Here is a 23,048-nt window from a genome sequence, read left to right on the forward strand (position 1 = left end):
TTACTATTAATTCTTGAATTAATGATGGAAGACTTTCATCTTGTCATAACTTTCCTCAACTATCCAGACTGCATGTTTAGTGAAATTTTACTCATTAAGTAGATACTCAGAAGATTACACTATAGGAAAATTTCAGCTCTGCTGAAATGTTTGAGTTGCAGCATGAGCTTCTCTGAAACAGGTTCCTGAGTACTAGAAATTACAATTATTAACAGTACTTTTGTGATAGTATGAGCTCCTTTTGCTGTAGGTTTTGGGGTTTTCGTTTGGTTATTTTTTTTCTGTTAGGTTTTTGCGTATGTGTGTATGTTTTTTTTAGAATAGATTAGAATAGTTGAGTTGGTAGGGACCTACAACTCCCATCTAGTGCCTGACCACTTCAGGGCTGACCAAAAGTCCAAAAGTTAAAGCATGGTTTTAACAGCATTGTTCTTACTACTCTTACCTCCAAGGAAACCTCAGTAAGGAAAAGACCTCACTGTAAGCAAATGCATTATTACATTGGTGAGGAATGGTGTCCAAATCCCACATGCTCTCTGCATGTGTGCAAAGATCATGCAGAGGGAACCAAAAACCTTTTTTTCACCTCTGACATCCCTACGTCCAAAGCAACATATATAGTACAAATTCCCTTACTTACATAGTCTGAATGTCCATATTACTTTAAAGGGACTCCCAGCAGCTGCATCCAGTGCATGGCCACCAAGGGAAGGGGCAGATCCCTGGACCTCCTGGGCACAGAGACTAGATCATGTGCTCTCCTTTAGACATTGGTGGTTGTCCACTTTGGAGATCACTTGCCCTCCTCAGGAAGCTGTAGAGAGCAGTGAGGTCACCCCTCAACCTCCACCTCTCCAAACCAGACAAACCCCATGCCCTCAGCTGCTCCTCAGAGTACATGCCTGCCATGCCATTCCCCAGCTTTGGTGCCCTCCTATGGATGCATTCAAGTACCTTAATATCCTTTTTAAGTGATGGGAGCTATAATCACACAATACTTAAAGTGAGTCCACAGCAGCATTAAATACAGCAGGGTAATCACTTCTTTTGAGCATCTGGTTGTACTGTGTTTGGTGCATTCCAGGGCATGATTTGCCATGTTGGCTGCTAGGGCACAAACTCCTGACTGCTCTTGAGCCTTCAGAGAACCAGCACCTCCAGACTCCTCTCTGCAACCACTCCTCTCTGCAACCACTCCTCTCTCAATTTAGACTTGTATCTGGTGTTGCTCTTTCCCAGGTGCAGAACCTGCCATTTGTTCTTGTCAAATTTCATGCTGTTGATGATTACCCAATACTCCAATCTATCCAGATCTCTATGTAAGGCCTCTTGTTCCTTGAAAGTCAACAGCACCTCCTAGTTTAAAATAGTCAACAAACTTACTAACTGCGCATTCAACTTCTGCATCCAGACCATTGATGCAAATATTGAACAGAACTGGCCCTAGAATTGAATCCCAAGGAACAGCTCGAGTGGACTGGTCACCAGCCAGATGTAGACCAATTCAACCCTTTGAGCCCTTCAGCCAGTTCTTCCCCCAGTGCACCATGATTCTGGGTTTTAGGCGGATTGGGCTTTTTCATCCTCTTTTTTATTTCCCCTTTCCCCTCTTAATTAGTGGAGAAGCCTCCTTGAGAAGAGTTGAATGAAACCTTTGTCCCATTGACTTAATTGAGGAAATTTTTGTTTACTTTTGGTTTCTTTATGCACAAAAATTTTGTGTGTGTGTGTGTATGTTTTGAATTGTTGTAATAGTATGAAAGAAATAAATATGCCTAGTCCGTTATGCAAGTTGCAGATCTGCCTTTGGTAATCTGTAAGCAGATGAAGTTTTGCAGCTGCTCAGAATGCAGTGAAGTCAGTAGTCTTCATAAAATTTCAGCATTTGATTGATGTAGTTCATCTTCCGTAGTGGACAATAATAGCAGTTAAGCAATGAGAATAATCTGTCACAGTGTGGCAAATTTTAAAACTGTATATACTTGTGTAAATATATATATGTCTAATGGCCACAGGAACTTCATAGACCTCTTGAATGCCACTATTTTAATTTGATTTATAGAAAGTTTAATGCTTTTCTATTCTTGGAGAACCCTATGGAAATCAGACTACTGTCTTAATATACAAGGAGGTATAATTTTTCTGTCTTCAAGAAAATCAACTTTCTATTTGTTAAATATGGGGAAACCTAATAAAATAAATAGCAAAGTTGTTAGAGTGGGCACTTGAAAAATAACTAAGTCGTTCATTTCTAAATAGTGTCCTTTACAGTTGATAGTTTCACTTCAGGTTTACTTATTTTATTCCAGACAGCATCTTTTTATATTATGGCAGAGAAATCATTTAAAATTCTACATAAAATGTGGTCGAATAACTAAATATCCAGCAAAGCTGTATGAAAGGTGTGCACATACTTACCAATAGAAAAGATTATGTATGTGTAAAGAGTCATTGATAGAGGCCAAAGGGTAGGCCCAGGCCAAGCATGCTGAAGTAAATGGGTAAGCTGTAATCAGCTTTTTCCAGAATCAGCTTGACTTTATGTGGAACTTTTCCTGATACAGTGTAGTATTCTCTATAACCCCTAAATATCAGTCATTCATGTGAATAAAGGTTTTTCCTTGTAAATAATATTTCTCATTGCTCTAGAAAGTACTCAGCTACTGTAATGGGTATATATATTTGGTACCTCTGTAGGAGCAGAGACAGTGTAATGTATCTTTTGCCAGATAACGATATAACAAAACACTTAACTATTCAATTCTGTTGGACTTGAGCTGCAAAGACCAATTATGCACAATCATGAATTTTTCAGCATCTCAGAAATATTAATTTAAAATATAACATTGCTACAAAATGAATCGTGTTAAATTTATTAGTAGTGTTATATTTATGAGTATTATTGGAGTGTATGGGATAGTATTTACAAGCCTTCAATGAAAAGGAAAGCATTATTAGACCTAGTAAAAAAGCATCTTCATTTTCACATATGCCACCCTCTTCTCCAAATGCTGTGGTGTTTTCTGTATGCTCTAATTTCTTTATTGGTGCAAAAAAAAATATCAGAAGCACCAGTATTATGCAAATAGACATATTTCTGCTTTTCTTCTCATGAGTCCTATGGCTGCTGATGCTGGAAAGAACTTTCTGAGAGCAAGAATCTATTGGATATCTGCTAGCAGGAAGCCAAAAGGCAGCTGGTACAGCACTGGGCTTTCTTAGAGTGTTGTTTCTACACAGCACTGCCTTTGAGCTATATGGCACTGCTTTCACAGATACATACTGCAAGGATAGTTGAATTTTCTGAAAATGCTAATTTGTATTTCCTTAAAAGAAACATTTGCCTAAAAGCACTCTGTTCCTTCAGGTGGAAGTAGTGTCCCCTGCAATGATTTAGCGTGCTTTAATGATAGCTGTGTGAGTCCTGAGATGTCACCCTAAACTACATATACCAATAGTGTTTGTCACTTAGGCGATGCTTCAAGAAAACATGCTTAAGTTATGCTGTAACCTTCAAATAGGTTTCCTAAATGTGGCCAATATGATTGAGAATAATGATATTATTACATACTACCAAGAACGTACATGAAAACTTGGAATTGTAAGTTCTCCAATCTAGGGACACCTTCTAAAAGGAAAAAAAATAAAGACTTTTCAGGACATTGCCTAACATTCAGTTTACTGATGCAGTAATTAGAAAGGTTACTTCAGCACACTATATTCCTTTCCCTGTATGTCCATGGAGAGGGGTTAGCAGAATGTGAAAGGAGAGTGCAGGATGTACTTGAGGGAACTAAGTTGTATCAGTGAAGAGTATGTTGAGGATACAAGCACTCAGAAGCTGATGGAAGAACAAAAGGATGGGTTTCTTTAGTGGTGTCAATTGGGACTTGCATTAGTCTTCTTTCTACCTCTCCATTAGAACAGAAAGTCAACCAGGATAACTCAGGAATTAGTTTCTTATGATTCAAGCTAACACAGTGAAAGTTTTGAAGAGCCCTTTTCTTCAGGATATCCTTTAAAAAAAAATATTTATAACTATATATTTAAACTATGTTACTTTTTTCAGTCATTCTAGGAAGTGCTGTTTGGGGCTACAGGATTGTGCTATGGTACTTTGTAAAACAAAAATAATCAGGCAGTAGTTGATTTTTTTTTAAGTACATATGTTCCTATGATATGCTAGAATAAACTCACAGACACTTTAAAGGAGATGTATTTGATCTTTCCATTTGTGTACTAGGTTATATATGAACCACTCCTCAGAACACAGAATCAGTTGTCAATTTTTCAGTAATTGAACTGTAAAAAAAAGTTTCTAGCCCTTACCCATATTCTGTTCATAGTGCTGAAAACAACCGCACTATTAATTCTTTTATGTCCTTTGTTCTTGACTTTAATGTTCCTTAATCTAAACTGAACGCAATTGCCATCTGTTAGACCAGGCACTTAAATGATCCGAGTCCTCTTTCATATGGCTACACTGCGCTTCATTATTTATTGTTCCTTCCAATGTATGATTATTCTTAAACTCTTGCTTCAAATAAAACCCATATAAGGTAATTTTTGACATTAGGGCCTAAATTGGATTTAGGTTCCTCCCTCCTCCAGGCACCATTTTTCAGTGTATCAACTTCTGTTGCTACAGTCTTTTTCCTTTGAAGGTACCAGTGATCTCTCTTCTGTTTCTCAAGGTACTCTTGGCATTAGCTTTTTACATACAACTGTGTTGAATGGTTTAAAATCATGTCTAGTATTTCAGAGAAGTCATCCTCTTCTTACCACTTTAATAATATCTGCTCAGGTGTCTAGTAAGTTGTGTCAGAGCAACCATTTCATTATTACTTCTCTGGCAACTTTTGGTTCCCTAAAAACTTTATTTTGGTCACTTCTTTCTACCCTACCTTGTAAAGCATCTGATTTATCTATTATGTATAGCTTTAAAATAGTATAAATTTATATTTTTCACTATCAGAGTAAGTTTGTAAAATAAAGTTTTCTCTGTCCTGAGTTGTTATGAAAGAGACTACATAAATAGAAGGGAACTATGCAGTTTCATTGCCTCAGAAGACAGTCTTCAAGTAAAAAAAGAATATACACAATCAGTAGTTGGTAATTAAATTTGAGGAGTCATTATTATCTTGATGAAGAAACAATGAAAGAAAGGAATGAAAGGAGTAGAAGGAGAAAATGAGTGCAGGAATGGTTGAATTATATTTTTTGATTGATCTTATTTCCCACCTAGATAGACTAAGAAACACACTGACTTTAATTTCAGTAGATTTCAGTTCATAAGGACACTTTTCATTTACTCTTTTTTTTTTTCCAAATATTGGATTTTTCTGATCTAAACCCCACTTCCTACATTAGTAAGATGAGAGCAATAGAATTCATATCACCAGAGTAACTTTACCACAAAATTGACATTTGCAAATGTCAGGTGAGATTGTCAAAACACTCGTTAACTTCAATCGAACATACATTTTTTCATTTTTATAAACCCAACTGTAGCACCTTTGAAATCCATAGCAGAATTAGTTTCAAATTGCTATATATAGTTTTAAGCTTTTATATATAAACACACTTAGAAAGAAATATAGAAGCAGGGAGAAGAGGATATCGTCTACTACAATTTTTTCATATCAATTGTATACATCAGTGTGCCTACAACATTGTTGCAAAAGCTGCGTAGATTAATCATGTTGCTAACAACTGTTGTGTTACCATCCCACACAATTCAACAATACCAACTAGGCTCTTATCAGAAAATAAAATGGGAGACCTCATAGTATCAGATAATTATAATTGTAATTTTTGTCCTCCCTAGAAGGCAGTCCACTTGTAAATGGGCTATCATGTCTAGTTTCTTGAATGATTTGTAGTACAGCATATTATAGAATACACTGCAGTAATCTAATTTTAGGGGGCAAATGCACTCATGATGGTAAAAATCATGATGTCTAGTAAGGAGTTATCTGCAAGCTGACATTTGTGAAGAAAACCCATTCCAAAGTGTTAATGCAATGTAGTTGTCAAACACTGGTTAGGAATCCAATAGGGCCCAACAACAAATGCAGAGCACCCAGCAGCAGGTGAAGATGGACGTAATTTTTATTACACCTTGAAATCCTGCCTCCTGTCATTGTCATAGGTATCACCTTACATTTAAGTTCACTGAGCTTTCAGCTGACTATCCCATCCTTCCATGTTGTCTGAATGCCAGCTTAAAGAAGACACAGAGAGGTATCAGCAGTGTAGTACATCATCAGCACAGGCCACTGATCCTCACTAGTCTTCCTCCAAATTCATGCCAAGTAAGCCTGCCAAGCAGAAAGAGGGTTGCAAAAAAACTCTTGTCAGCCAAGTATTTTAGGTGAAAACTAATTAGCCACTATTGTGTCAGTGATTAGGCAGACAGCCATCCAAAAGAAATCCCATCAGCTTTGGGGTTAAAGTTTCCATCATGTCTGTTTTGCCTATGGCTAATGGACAGAGCACACCATGAATCTTTGTGTGGACTCACAATCTTTCCACTTGGACTTGTAAATAATGCCAGTCAGAAAAAGAATATGAATTATTTTATATGCTCAGGTATTCTCAAAACCATCTTCTCTGAGACTGCAATCAGGAACCAAAGCGTTCTCATACCAGATGACATTTATCAAGACTGTCAGCCAAATTTTAGGTCGTGCAACTGCATCCATCAAAACAAAACACCACAGATCTATTGTGGGAGAAAGAGAGCAGATTATCTTTCCTGAGAAATAAAACTGTTTTCTGATTTCTTGGAAATATTTAATAAAATGATATCTTAAGAATTTAAGTCCACTAATGCTAAAAATGTAAAACTCTAACAGTGATAACTATAACTGTAGATTAAAGTGGGAAAATATATTCATGTCTGTAGAATACAAGTATTATATTTTCCAAACTTATTTCCAGTTAATCATCATTACCGTGTAGGAATAGATACATTTCCAGAAGAATTTGTACTGGGAAGTTAGAACTAATTTCCTAGGAAGGCCTTCTGGTTAGGTAATGACTCTTTCCCAAAGAGCCATCTTTCCCATATCTGTCTGGTATGCAGAGAGATAACATGTTTGCAGACAGGTACAAGGCCTCCTTGGTCCAGAGAGAGTGGGGAAGGAGAGAGAGAAGATACAAAAAGCACTGGAGGAGGAGGAGTGGCTTTGCCTTTTGCCTCTGGGGCCCCATGCATGCACCATCATAAAAAAGGGGTCCTTGCATCTGAAATAAACCTTTTTTTTTAATCCTTCCACTGCCTTGGCATTCATGGGAAGAATATCTGTGTTTTACCTTAGAAACAAAGATTACTTAACTTGCTTGTCAGAAGCAAGTTTTCTTGCTTGACTGAGCACCAACCAAATGAGTAAGGAAAGTTCAACAACAGGAGAAACAGAATATTTGGAAAATAGTCAATGGAATACTGTTAAATACCATTGCACCATCATGAAACATGTTGAATATGAAGTGGGAAAAATCACTTAAATCAAATCAAATATTTTATTTGATCACTTGAATAGCTGGTGATCAAGGAAATTTTGAATTTCATTTTGTTCTTTATTTGTGAATCGTTACTGGTAACTATTGATTATTTTATTAGTCAACTAATTCGCTTTTTATTAGCAGAAAAATGAGTAGTGAGTAGGCAGGACTGTAAGTCAGTCATTGTAATTGAAAGGTATTTTCAGCAAAATAAATTATGTAATTTTAATGTCCTTTCAAGGAAACAGGTGGTCATTTCCGTTTTTTAAAAAAAAATCTTAAACAACTTAATCTTACTATAATGTCCATCTGTTGGAGAAGAACTGCTTCAGCAAAGAGTAATGTGCAGACTGAATTACAGGGAACCTGTTTTCTCTATAATTGTGTCAAATGTATTAGCAGTTTGGATCTAATTAGATTGTTCTTAGTGAAAACCATTATGAATTCTGCTAAGAATCTATGGTTACTGGTTTTCTGAATTCTACTGAAAGATAATTACACTTCCCCTTCCCTGCTAAAAACAAAATAATGGAAAAACCACTTTTTCATATTTTTTTCCTTGTTCAACTTTGAACACGCTATGCAACACTAAAAAAAAAAAATGGTCTAAGAAGAAATGCGTTTGAATGAAGGAGTGACCATCTTGGAGACCCTTATTATCTTCCTGAAGTGTTAGTAATTAACTGGTTTTTGTATTCTGTCCTCCAGGAGGAAACCTAGTATCATGGGTATGGGAAGTATCCAGTTTCTTCTGCTGAGGGCAAAAACCACTTTTTTCTTAAAATATGGAAGGTTCAGTTGGAAGCGAGAGGACAGAGTAGGACAGGTGTTACATTTTCAGTGCATACATTATGTTTCTGGTTCACCTTACTACATAAACCAGCTCATTGCAAAAATACATTGAATTCTTTTCTCCACTTAAAACTAGGATTCAACAACATTGTTTATGATGCAAGAGTAATGGATTGATCCCAGATTTAGAGCACTCATCTCAAGGGCAGAATTCCTTTCTGACACTACAGAAGTAACTCATTTTCTTATAGTAACGAAAAGAAGCATTTAGTGGGTCTTCAAGTGATCCTTTTAAAAAATCAGGCTTTCTTAGAATGAGTTGATAATGGAATAACTCATACTGCTCCAAATTTCAGTATATCCAAAATTCATTGAAATCAGTGCATAGGATTAACTTTGGGCAAAAATAGAATGCAGTTCACAGAATTAGCAGTGATGCTAATTATGTTTCTGTAATCTACCTTTCAGTCAGGTCAGTGAATCAGGTAATTCTTGTCTTCCCAATGTTACTGTGATATCAAGAGAAACTCTCTATCCAGCCTAGCTCCTTACACGACATCAGATCTGAGAAGTTTCTTCGGTTGTATGGTCTAATGATATGTGATTGACCATTAAGTGTGCATTGTATATAAACATCAAATTTTCTACTACACACTTTTTTTGCTCTACTCACATATCATTTCCCAAACTTCTGTGGCTCTATATGAGTTTCATATTCAAGGCCGATTGCAACACTTACATTGGCTGACTGGACTATTTATTGGACTCTAGGGTATTTTGATCAGCATCAAATAAAACACTCCACAGTGGGCTAAGGTGCAGAAGTTCACCATCAGAGCCCCCAGGAAATGGCATGCAATATTCCAAAAACCTCTTTTTTTCACTATCCTTTACCTTAATTTTCTTTTACACCCTTTTCTGTAATATTATTGCATTTTTTTAATTTAAAACATACTTTCATTTCCTTAAAACATTAACTTTTATATTCCTGCTAATATGTCTGCAAAAAAGAAACATTATGAGAATAGTATCATTAACTTTAAATTACTACTAACAATTCAACATTAATTCATTTTATTATTATTTTTAATTTTAATAATAGGTCATAAGCACATAAAATATTTTATAGAAAATACTGCTTAACAGCATTTTAATTGTTAAGTGAAATCTGCTCTTTATAGGTGTGTTTGGCTGTGCAGAAGTCATATACACAGCTGTGACCAACAAATTGTCTCTAAACACTTGTGGTTAGTAATAGCCATATGTCATGTATTCTTAAAATATCTGCTAGTGTATTAGGGGAATACTCATTCCAGTGTTGTAATGACTGTAATTGCCAGGAATATATATCAAATTACAGTTAACTAGGACAGATTTTTCACTTTCCTATACCTTAAATGAGATTTCTGTGTACTGTTGATGGAAATAAAGGGTAGCTTTTCTTGCAGATTTTGACACATTAACCATTACTACTGCATCCTGTTCTCAGTTACATGGGAATAATGCCATAAATTGTGATGATACAGGTCTTTGAGATAGTGTGAGCTATCTGCATTACCTTTTCTGTAAGGGAAGTTTGCTGCAAGCAGGTTACTAATTCAGTCTTTCTAGAGAATGGTCTCAGCTAATAAGCAGATTTGGAAAAACTGGAACCACAGGTGAACGTGATGGCCTTGTATTCATGCTCTAAGTGTCTAGCTGGTTTCCATGGGAAGTATTACCATGTTAAAAGTTATTAAGATTAAAAGGGAAAAAAGTAGTTTGTAAACGGCACTCAATAGATAAGGTATTTTTCTGGCAACTTTCTCCTTTAAGCCTTTCCAGACATCTTAAAGCCAGTCCCAGATATATAAGTGTATGAAATGCAGAAGTCTACTTTTCATGGGGAGGGGAGGTGGATTTTGGCTGTGACCATATTACACTGTCAATGTGTTTTTCCACCCAAGGAAAGGACCAGTCATTCCACACAGGTTTAGTCCATGAGTCAAATAAGGAAAATGTGTGGAGTGTAAAATCCTCCATCCAAAGAAATAACTTCCTTCCTGTACACAGGTTGCAGCTTTTCCTCCATACTCTCTCTGTGCCTGACCTTCAGGCACAGGTCATTCAGCTTCCAGAGTTTAGACAAGCCAGTTTGCTGAACATGTTCATCTGTCATTTGAGCCAGACTATCAAAAAATTAGTTGCAAGTGAATTTATTTCCAGTATCTGGATCCTAACCAATCTCCCATCATCTTTTAGATATCAGGAGGAGACTTAGTTGCTTTTCTAGAAATGGTTATTGGCTTTATGCACATATATGCACCTTGATAAATAGATACATTACAAGGTGCAACAAGATCTTACCCACTAGTAGTACTTGTACTTTGACAGAAGGATCCTGAAGTCGTTTAGAGGATGCATTTGACTGACAAGAATGTGTTTCTGTCTTCTTTAATACAGTGTGCCACAATAAATCTGGAAACTCACGAAGTGGGAGGGGAAGTGTCAGGGCTGCATTGGCTAGAATCTACTATCCATAAAGAAAGTCCTTCTCAGTTATAACAGCTAACACAATTCCTATTGCTAATGACATTCCTAATCTGTACAGTCTAATTCTCAGTCTGTACAATCTAGACATGTACAGCGTTTTCTGCCAAAAATGAGACATTTCTACCAGTGAATGTATAAGCCTTTCTTGGAAATGAATCTGCACTAAACTTGAATCCCAGGCTCTCAACAACACTGTGTTGTATTCTCTATGTAACTTGACAGGTGACAATTATAATTTTTTTCTCAATACTTGGGAGTGGGATTAAAGAAATACAGAAATAAGAATTCCTGTTCTTCCTCACCCCTGCTTTTTTTTAAATATTTTTTTCTCAGTGCAAGAATATTATTGAGTTTTATACAGAGCTTTGGACTAAGGATATGAATATTAAAATAATAACCATCTTGCTTCACCTGCTGAATTTCATCTCATTTGGCTAGTGATGCGTACTCCCTGTGGAGGATTCGTCTGCTTTGCTTACCTTATCTCTGAACATTTGATTAGAAAGACTTACACCATATCAGTTGCAAACACATGGGTCCACAAGATTCTGTATAATCCAAAATAGTCTGACACTATGCAGTAAAAATTAAGACTGGAAAATAAGACGGAGTCATGGAGATAGGAATAATCGTAATATGGAAAGTTAACTTTACTCCGAGTTGCACCAAAACTCATCAGGTTACGTCAGCACATTTCTGTGAACTGGGTGAAGAAGTACTGAAGCACTTTTGAGTATGTGTCAGTTTGGCAAAGTGTTTACATGTAGTTAAAATATTAAAGTGTGGTATCAGGCCACAAGTTTTAAAATTACTTGGAGATTTGTATTAACAGGCATAAAAGAATTGAAAACATACTGTTACGTGCTACATTTTATGGGTTCTATTGCTGTAAGGCACATCTGTCATGTGAATTAGTATTCTCTGAAGCTGCCAGGTGAACTCCCTGGAGAATTTATTTTTCTGATAAATACAACAAATTTAGCAGTATGGTGTGTTTTTGCCTCTGCATCTCTGGAAGGACAACTGTAGTCAGTGGTGTTGCTCTATAGGAACAGTTGAAGTGACTGGGGCAAAGTCCTGGCTGACTCATTCAGGAAACTGGGCTTTTGTGCAAGCTTGTTCAAGGCACCAGAATAGATTCTTACAGATGTTTTCTAAGGTTCCATATTTCTTGTTTCAAGACACATTTCTTTGACTTGGCCCTCAGTAGTAGAAGGATATAAAGCAGAAAATTTAAAAGAGAAACAGAAAAACAATTTAAAATGTGAAAGAACTACACATGACAAATATTACTGACAAAACCTGATGCACTTCTAGGAAGTTTTATGGTAATATGCTACAGGATAATCTATAGAGAAAAGAGAACTTTCTGGGGTTTATTTACAGAGGATAATTGACCTATTTCACTCCTTGTCTATGTGAGATGGACAATATATGCAGTAAATATCAGCTGAGATAGTGTATTTTTACAGTGATAGTCAGTCAACTTCAATTTGAAAATTTTTCACACCTAAGTGATAGAATAGTATTCTTATAGGAAGGCAATACACTAATATTGACTGACTCTTCATTGTTTTCATTTTAAAACCCTATGCCTTACTCAGATAATATTTTTTTCATTTTGGTTCAGTGAAATGTCCATCTAAGAAAAAATAATGGTTAACCTATAACAGGAAAGTTTCTGTGCCTTTTCTTTATTTCCTTTCTAAACTACCTTCCAACTTCCACAAATCTTTCTATAAGAGGAGTATGGAGTGTGTTGTTTCATTATTATGATATCTCGTCTTAAATCTTCTCTGGTAACTATTGACAAATGGTACACAGTAACACTTCTAGTGACTTGCTATTCAGTAGTTTAGAGCAATATAATGCAGACAGACCCTATTTAGGCTGAATAATATACCCTTTTTTGCATGAGCCTGCAAAAAAAGGTTGCTGGAGGGGGGAGATTTGACCGATTCTGCTGTATTTCTTAACAACAAAATTTGGTCATCCTTCTTTACGTTTTTTTCACAACTAAACAGAAGCTTTTGTATTTCCATTCTACTTCCATTATTTCTTATGCTGCTATCTGTACCATTAACAGAATCAATAAGGTCATATGGTGCTGCTATTTAGAAATATTTGTCTCAATAAGCAGTAATTTTGGCTTACCCTAGGAACACAGCTTGGGTAAAAAATGCAGAAACCTTGATAAACTGCAGTATTTTCTGTATTAATTGTTAAATGATGTAACCACATAATAATCTGGTGCATTCCTGTTGTTTCTTTACTACAAAGCAGTGTTGCTTTCCAGCCCACAGGAATTTATCATGACAGTGAATTTGCTTCATGTAGAGACCTTGAATCTTTAAGGCATCAGCCTTATGTCCTTCTGATCAAAATTAATCCTTACTAGTTCCATATATAATTATTAGCATCAGTTCCTTGTTCAGGGAAGACTCCTCACATGATATATCCATTATCTTTTCATAAAGGTGATCAGAGTCTTTTCCCATCATCCGTTCTTAGTTGTTGGAACCATGCTCTCACATGATCATTTTTCACCTGCAATGTCCTTCTTCTCCGCTACCACTTCAAAAAATATATTGCAGAACATTTTTATCTTTTGTCAGAGTTCTAGATTTGTTTTAATTCAGTTCCACTGTCTTGTCTTTCTTCCCATCTCTTTCAGAGGATAAAGTATGGACAACTGTGTACCATGATCTGCAAATGCAGACTTCCGTGGGAGGCAACAACCTGGAGAAGTTATCTGTACTGCAGCTCAACTACAGTGCAACAATGGACCAGATTTCTGCCATTACCAGTAGTGCTGAATACTGTGAGCAGTTTATCTCCTACTCTTGCAAGATGTCCAGGCTGCTGAACACACCAGGTAGGCTGAGAATGGGATATCCATTAAATATGGTGTTAAAACACTTTATCCAAACAATTTAACAAGTACTGCTGTTAGACTAGTTCATTCATTGAACAGACTTCTTTGTTCTCCTTCATTAAATTTGACAGAGGTAAATAACTGAAAATACAGAAGACATTATTTTCTTTTTAAAAATTGCCTATTTGCTTACTACTAAAATGATTTTTATTGCACTGTGTGTTTGTGTGTTCTTCTCTCAGATCTGTTGCTCCTAAAAGCAGGAGGCTTTTGGTAAACACGGTAACTTTTAAAGTTTAATCAATAGGGACATTGAAAAATTGCTTTGAACTTTATCCTGTTTTTCTGGTTGTCAGTTTTCATATGTTACAAGCAACAAGGGCACTGGCTGAATGAGGGCTGGAATTTTCCCACTAATATTTCTGAAACAGTTTCTTGAACACAGAGTATTTCTGGGTAATCAGATGCCTTACACATTGTAGGGACTGTCATGGTCAGTAATGCAGTTGTGTAAGAAATGATATGCTGCTACCTACAAGAAGATGCATTGTAAGTTTCTTCTTTTGCTGGATAGCTTTACTTGAAGAGAACAGTTCTAGTACTGCTTTCTGTATATGCCTTCTCAACAAGAGTTACTTGTAAGTGGTAAAGACAAAAGTATTAGTTGTTCCAGAATTAGTAAAGCAGCACATAAGGAATTCCATTTTAAAAACCCTTTTAATATGCATCTAGTACTTTATGTATGCTCTAACTGTATATGATAGATTTTGATGTTAAATAAATCTTAATGGTACTTAGGGAAGGCTGATTTATAAGTGGAAACATATAACACATTTTCATGATTGTGAAATGAGTTCATTGTTATAAGAGCAATTCAAATGCATTTCAGATTAATTTCATGGCTGCATGCTTACAGTGTTATACTTTAGGGTGCTTCCACTCATGAATTTATTTTAGTATATTTTCTTATGGTGCTATAGATAAGGATTCATTTGGGATGCATGTGGATCTTATTCCTATTTCCATAAGCATTCTGTTAGTTAATAGACACTGTAATGCTTGTTATTCCCTCTCCCTCCTTCTTTTTTTTTTTAACTTTTCTAATGCATGCTTTGTCTCTGTTGCCATTATTTTGCTTAATTTAGCGTAGCACAGAGACTCTGCACTGTGGAAAATGATTTCTTCTTTCTTGGGCCTTAATATATAGATCCTGAATCGTGTTCATAACTAGAAGTATTGTGATTAGATTCTGCTGATGGATACAAGCTTCCTGTTTGCATATGCTTCAGAAAAGTTGTATATGGGTGTATCTTTGGGCAGGTAATTTATAAGAAGGCAAATTATTTGTTAATGGAGCTGGAGATAACATGCTTGGAAATCCCATAGTTTACACAGAGTACAGTGTTAGATTCTTCTTCTTGAAATGTATAAGACTATTATTTCAGGACCAATTTGTGATTGTTAGCATATATTTATATTATAATAAAATAAATATACACCATAATTGCAGGTGTTCGCCCTAGATTTAGAAGGACAATTAAGCAGCATAACTTACTGAAATTTTTTTAAAGCAATAATCAGTTCCAACTATTTGCATTTTTAAGGTTCTTAGAAATTTGTGAGCATCCTTTGCAGTTACCTCCTTCTTCATGTTTTAACCTTTTTTATGGAAAAATAAATTCTTTTAGAAACTCTTTATAAACTAGTTTTTTGGTATGTAAAATGAGTTTCCACAGATATTCTGTAATGTGTTATTTTTTCCTTTTAAGTGAGAGAAAGATGCAACAAAGGCAGATTATTTCAACGTAGACAGTAACAAAAAATTACACTGCAGTGTTTGCATAACACCTGTTATGGTTTGTACACATAGAACAGCAGTGATTTGTGTGGTAGTGGGGAAGAGGCCAATACATTTTCTTTCTATGTGTTCTTGGCTTCAGTCTATGGTTTCTAGACCAAGGAACTAATTTTTCATACCTTTCTCTGTTTTGGAGGATTGCCATATTTGCTGAATATATTATGACACCCTATTCATCTCACAGCACAGCTCCAAGTACTCATGTGGCTTCTTCCACTGCTGAACCTTTTGTATAAATCATTGCAGTATGGTGCCTACAAAAAGAAATGAAAAAAAATCAACATTTATGTATTCCTTGGGAAGTGAGAACCTGTATTGCAGCCAGTAGTAAAACCTCTGCTGGCTTCACGGGATGAGGTCAAAATTTCCGGCCTTGACTTTAGGTGCTTTTCTAGGCTGAAACTTTTGCGTTTACATCTTTCAGATGTTTAACTAACCACGTAAGATAGAAAGCTCCTTTTGTTTTAAATTGTGTCAAAGAGAACTGAGAAAATGGAGAAGACAGTTCAGTAACTCAACTTTTTCACCTTTTCATCTCTTGGGGATCACGTCACTTTACAACACAGTTCCTTCTCAGGGAGAAATTGCTTAGTTAATATATTTAAACAAATCAGGACCTAAGCTGTTTATTGATCTTTTAATAGTAAGTATTTAACAAGCCATCAATGAACTATAGTTTTTGCTGGTTTTAGTTGTGCATTTCCTGACAAGGTTAAAGTATATACAATTGCACTAATATATGTTCTGCTGCTAATAATGGCTTAAATAATTTTTTTGTATGAAGTGGAAACTACATAGAAGTTCTGTAGTTTGGAAAGTTGTTGAGGAAAGCCTTCACATTGTTTTGTTGTGGGGTTTTTTTTGGCTACAGGCACAGAACTCAAAGAATTCTCCTTGTCATGTGATTTCAGAGAGAGACATGAAAAGTACTCTGTACAAACTAAGAATTCTCATTCTTCTGCTATGAGTTTTAGACTTTAAGACTTTATTGCTTTAGGTCCATGCCTTTTTTTTATTAATAATGGACTTTCATCCAAGCAAAATAACATATACATACCACCAAACAGATTAAAATCATTGCTGACAGTAGGGATTGGGAGTGATTTGCAGGTAACAAAGCCATTGCTTTTCCACTTAGTCTGAGGGAAGATGGTAACAAGACCTTTCATGTAAATTAAGTCATGAATGACTTCTGGGAACATTCCTAAAAACAGGAATGTCATAAGGCTATAGGATAGTTCAGGTTCAAAGAGACTGCAGAATATCATCTTGTTCAGTTTTCTTCTCAAAGCTGAATGAACAGTCCTCATCTAGTAATAAGCAAAGACTATGTAGAAATGCAATTTTCTGTCTTTACTGTTTGGGCTTTGGGGTATTTTTTGTTTGTTTTGAACTCGCAGCCCAGTATGTTATAAATTATGTTCAAACCTATAGGTCTGTTTCAGAACCTTAACTAAAGATCACCAGAAAAACAAAATTAGTCAAGATAGCTTGGTGACTTTCTTCAGAAAGTGCAAAATGAGAAACATCTGCTGAAAATACAGCATGCTATCACAAAAAAAGGTAAAACTATGGATACACTGTAAATTCTGAGGAAGCCATTTTCAAGCAGGGATCCTGCAGTGGGTGCAGTTGTCACACATTCTTTATGCTCCTGACTCTGATATAGATTTCCTCTATGATTGTAACAATTTTTATTTGTACTACCAACATGAGATTGATGCTTCTTACTCTCTATGTTGTCTATTTAGATAATATGTTTTTTCTTAGAATAGGAATTCCTTTGTGAATATGCAGTTATTATCATGATAGAGGCTTAATCTTGGTAATTCAAGTAACTATTGCAGTTAATAAATAAATGAAATAGTAAGCCCATGGATCATAATTGCAACCTCATAACAATGTACATGTATATGTAATTTGAAAAATCATAAACACAAGACTTTTTGTTTTTTCTCTTTTGTATTTGCATTTCTTGTATCCTCCTTTCCTTGTTTCCTTGGAAACTTCCATTTTGAGAGGATAATAATGTTTAGTACTGAGGATGTGCAAAAATCTTGTTGTTTTCTAAGTTCTTGATGTCCAGTTGGTGTGGCAGGTGATAGGACATTTGCCTTATTTGCAAACAGGAATTTGGAGATAGAAAAAAGTTCTTTTGTGCTCACTGATTAACAGTGGGGGGAAAGGCAATGCATTATGTAGTATCATTTTTCTCTTATAGAAATAAGCTCCCCTTCTTTGCTGTAAGAAACAAAATTATACAGAGAATAATGATAGGATATACTCACAGAACACAAAAGGTTAGTTAATAAAATTATATATCTTCATCCACTGTTTTCATGAGACTTCCTAATAACACATACATGAGAATACTTTGGTATGAACTTTTCCATGGCCCACTGATCTTTGCCTCAGGGAACAACATGCTGGTTCTTCCATTCTTCATTTTACCCTGGGAATAAGACCCTGAAGGGACGTGGACTGGTCTGTTCACTGTGTCTGTGTCCTGTCACTTCCCAGAGCTGTAGGAACTGTAACAAATAATCAGAGAGTGGGAGCTAAAAGCATAGATGTAGAGAACACAACAAGATCTCTTGGTGCTGTGTTTCAATTTTTATTCCTATTCACTGTGCCTGCAGGCAGCATATGAAAAACATACAGCAGAGTTACTGCAGTACATGAATTACTGTTTCATGTCTGTTTGTCTCTGGAGGAAATGAGAGAGCAGCTTCATGAATTCAGGAGTTTAACAGGTGAAATAGAAAACTTAATTTGATGTTTGGTTGTTTTAGTTACAATAAAGCAATCACAATACCAGTAGGAAGTAAGATTTATGTGTACACTGAGATAAAAACAAAGTTAAAAATTGCAATATGGTATTTTTCCTAAGTTGCCATCCAAATCAGAATTTAATGAACTTATGAACTTTCCCATCACCACCCACTGACTGATCTACAATGCTAGTTGCATATATAATTCCTGCTTAATAAGAGTTTTTCAGAAAGAGTCTGAGAGAGAAATGGGATTTCTGCAGTCCTACAGTGATGGATGGGATCCTCTCCAAAACTTGCTTCAGCATTCTGTTTTCCATGTTCTTTCAGAAAACATGCCCCTAAGCTTTCATGTATCTTGTCCAGCTTTAAGAATATTGATTGATCCCTTCTTCTTACTGTTCTAGAAAAGTTGATTTCAACTTCTAATGATTTTTAAAGCACGAGGGTAGCAGGAACAATGACCTTGCTCCACTCTGATCTACATGCTAATGTCCTAGAAGTAGAAACCTTCAGCTTTTGGTGATTTCTTTTTCACTTAGTCACTGACATGTTGTCATAGAACAGAAGAAGACAATAATTCATATGCTAAATGTTTCTCATGGTATACATACCAGTCCTCTTGGGTAAAAGTTAGACAGATAAAAGGTTAGTTGAAGGTCATTTTTCCAGTCCATTGCTAACACATCTTTCTCTCACGTCTTTGTTTTGCTCTGCACCTTTTCTTTTCTCTTAGCAACTTCTTTGCAGTTTTTTTTTTTTTTAATATTGTGATCACTGAGTCTCCTAGTTTCACTTTATCTTCATCATTCCTTTAGCTGATGAACTATTTTTGCTAATTTTCCAAGTTTTCATTGCTGGTGCAGGAACTAAACTTAGTCCAGTATCACTAAGTGAAAAAGGCTGAATGTTGCTTTGGTGTTTGGTTGTTAGAAATAGTAGTAACTGATAAAAGCTTAGTGAATATTATAAATCCTCTATAAAAATTGTAACTGAAGTGCTGTGAACCCTAGTTTCTTTCCCATGCCTTTTTAAGAAAAAGTGGGATATTAGAGTTTTAAATTTGCAATCCTAGCAGAATGTTCTAAAATGATTGCTTCTCATACCCTCTCTCTCTGTGAAGGTGCTCTACTTATTATGGGGAAAGATTCATTATCTTTATTTCCTAAAAGAAAGATAGAAGAAGGCAATAATTTCTCCACTTCTTATAGTGCGTTGTATTTTATAAAATCTATTTAAAACTATTCATCGTTATTGTTGTCACAGGAATGATCACAGACGTTGCTTCTTCACAAGCCCAGCTTGTTTTGGGGAAAAGTTATCTTTCTTGATGAATGACCAAAACAGACTAGTTTATTTATTTCTCAGATAAAATGGGCCTAGGTAGTGTATCATTGCATGTCTTGACAAGAATTTCTCCTCACACATATCCTAAATGCATTTGCACTACTGTGAATATATTTTTCTTATTCAAATATGCAGTAAAAACATGCAGTAAAAATGTTTCTTTTTTTCATTCCCATTCCTGAGAAGAATATGTTATAAAGATGGACATATATGAAGAATACAGCTAAAAATACACAGTTAAGGTGGTACTTTCTCTATTGTATTGTGGTCTTTTCTTCATTGCCCTGTGTTGCCCTTAAGATGACCAGTATTCAGTTATTATTGAGAAATTACCTGCCCTGTTTTCATGGATGAGACGGTACTGTTTCATTTCTTGAGGCTGGGACATTTACCCTTTATCTGAAGGTTGTAGTGAGGCTTTCCTACATTCTAACCTGACAGCCTGGGACTTTTCTGCTTCTCAGGAGCCTCTTTAAACAGCCTTCAGTTAATATATCAAGTTTGGAAATACCGGAACTGCTTTGTAAGAATCACTTTTTGTTATTAGCGATGTTACCAGATCCCATCCCCTGTATCACACAGCATTTTCATAGTGAGTTCAGATAAATCTGTGGAACATAGTAGAATGCATATGAACAGAATATACAGAATGGATATGGTGTGATTGTTAGCATATGTGTGACTGAGGTATGAACAGCCCCAGATACATCTTATTCCAGGAGTATGTTGGAGTACTTTTTTTACTGTACTTTTTATGTATTCATGCTTGATGTTATTCATCAAATCAGTCAGTTAAAATGTTTTTCTGGATTGTCTCTGAAATAGAGCACCTGAAATAGTTTCCCTTTTCACTTTATGAACAACTCCACACGCATTTTCTCTACTTTTCCATGTCTTCTTTGTAATGTAACCCATTCTTTTCATAAATCCCCTTCAATGATTTCATACTCTGTCTGCCTACGTTTGTGAATGTTAAAACAATGTCACTTAGACCAGCCAAAGTTGCCTGAATATGTATGAGGACAGAGTTTTACTAGTGGTTAAAGTGTGTATGCAAAAAATACCACCTATTATAAAATCAGGTTCACGTAACATCATTGCCATTATAATGTGGGGGAGGGGAGTACACTGTCCCCTTGAATTTTTGTGCCTGTGTGTGTCTGTAGCATAAACTATAGGCCCTGTAGATCTCTTTCTGTAGATCTATATCCACAGATCCATATATCCATAGCTATTTATATAGAAGGAGAGGGCCTCCAGATAGTGACCACTTCTTTTTAGAAGGAATTAGTTCAGCAAGATCCTTTTCCAATATATCTTTTGATATATTTTGTTATGTGAGATTACTCACATAAGTGAGAAGACTAAGAAGCCTGATTAACCCCTAATTTTCCAAAAGGTAGAACACTACTGAAAGACACATGGACAGTAAATTCTATTTTCAAGAAATTTGTGTTGCCAGCAAAAATGATTCATGATCACTTCCTTAGATTCTTGGGATAAGGAGTGGGGAAGATGCTTTACTTGACTTGATTTATAGGATTTATTGATTTAAAAAAATAAAAGTCAATAACCATATTTTCTGGGAAAATGGATCTGCAGAAAAAAAAAAAAAAAAAAAAAAGAATGCTCACCATATCTACTGATGGAAATTAAACTTTGAATCTGGGCATATGTTGACCAGTGAAATGATAAAGATGGAGCTGCTAACAAGATGCAAAAGATTGATATGCAGTCCAGCATTTCAGAAGCAGCAGCTAAAGATTTAGAAGCAGTTACCAATTTAGCTGCTAAACTACGGTGAGTTTCAGAAGGTGGCAGCTGGTTAGTACATGCTGCTGTCTCATTTACCCTAGGAAGGACGTATTTTACTGCTTTCTACCGGGAGCATATCCCAATACTGCTTTGCAGAAGTAGCTGGAATCTTTCGTTAGTCAGCATGGTCTCTGTAACACAAACATATGATCCGCAATAGTGGGGTTTCACCTGCAGCTTTTTAAGATCCTGTGCTTTGCCACAACAGCAGTGAGGATGCTTTGTTTAAACTACAGATATGAAATTAGATACACTTTACTTAAGGATAGATCTTACTAATGAAAAATTTAAGATGTATTTAATATCTGCCAAGCTATTTTTAAAATGACATGTACCAAAGCACTTGAGTAGATGAATAGTTATAATGAATGTATTGTGCCAAGATTAAATTGCACCCACAAAAATATTTGCATTTTGAAACATTATACACTATTTGACAGAATCTTTTCTCCCACTACCTTAAGTACTAGCTTTCTGCTAATGTTGGTCCATCTCAAAATTTCTTTTAAGATTTTTTTCTCCTTCCCCTTTGCTCATTCCTCTTTGATGTTTTGTTCTGTCTCTGTCTCTGATATTTGTAACATAATCTGATTTCATATATGCTTTTGTAAAATCTTAATAGTATTTAAAGTGGTGTTACTCTTGGATGACACAGGAGTAACAGATCAAAGCTTCTTTTCTTTTTAATCATCTGTCCCCTCTGGTATGGACTGTGTTTTCATGATTTCTTTTTGCAAAGCACTATGTCAAGTGGCAAGAATGTTTGGAAGAGATACTGAACCAATTTCTTTTCTGGAAAACCTGAAATTGCAAACAGGATGAAAAAAAAAATTTCAGGCATATTATTCATCTGTGATGATGTTCTGCATTACTATGCCAATTTTTCACCCACAGATCTAAAAATATCTTAACAAAATCCTCCAAAGTTAGGGTGGTTTTTTTTTAATTTGGTTTTGTTTTTTAAAAATTCTGTGCAAAGTATGTTTGAATATAGCAATAATGAGGAATTGAGAGGACTGCTGGCAACAACTTACTTCTCAGTACAGATCAACATTTACCATACTAAGCAGAGAGCAAGTTTAATCACATCTTGTCTCTTGCTCTGGTTAGTACTGCACCTTGATTTGTGGCCTGATGGCCAACTCTGGTGTTCACAATCATGTTCAAGTATAGGAACTCTGTAACACCAACAAGACTTTGTGAACACAGAAATAATAAAGAAGGATAATGAGTGTAACCGAAAGCCAAAGGCCTTTCCTCTCATAAAGGCAGGGTTTTACCCACAGAACTTCTTCCTAACATCCGCTTGGTTCATTTTTACCTTGGAGCAGCTGAATATACCCATTTCAATGAGAAATGCAGAGATAACTGATCCATGTTTGCCTACAGCATCCCAATGTCAATGTGTACTTTTCTTTGGACTCACAGACTTCATACTGTTCAGTAACATCTGGACAAAAGAAAGGTAATCTAGTTACCTGTTATGTCAAATCACTTGGCATCCTCTGTGGGCTGACTGGTAGTGTTTTGTATTCTATATGGATCCCAGTGA

The 23,048-nt window shown here is 35.7% G+C and overlaps 1 protein-coding gene across 1 annotated transcript in view; it reads left to right on the forward strand.

Moving 5' to 3' along the window:
- CNTNAP2 (contactin associated protein 2) overlaps nucleotides 1-23,048 on the forward strand; it is a 1,021,111-nt gene that overhangs the window by 701,187 nt on the left and 296,876 nt on the right. The window contains exon 13 of the mRNA XM_050333690.1: nucleotides 13,505-13,705. Coding sequence (XP_050189647.1) covers nucleotides 13,505-13,705 — 201 coding nt within the window. The remainder of the gene's footprint in view (nucleotides 1-13,504; nucleotides 13,706-23,048) is intronic.

This window comes from Myiozetetes cayanensis, unplaced genomic scaffold, assembly GCF_022539395.1.
Source record: "Myiozetetes cayanensis isolate MyiCay16 unplaced genomic scaffold, myiCay2020 scf1, whole genome shotgun sequence".
In the NCBI taxonomy this organism is placed as follows: domain Eukaryota; kingdom Metazoa; phylum Chordata; class Aves; order Passeriformes; family Tyrannidae; genus Myiozetetes; species Myiozetetes cayanensis.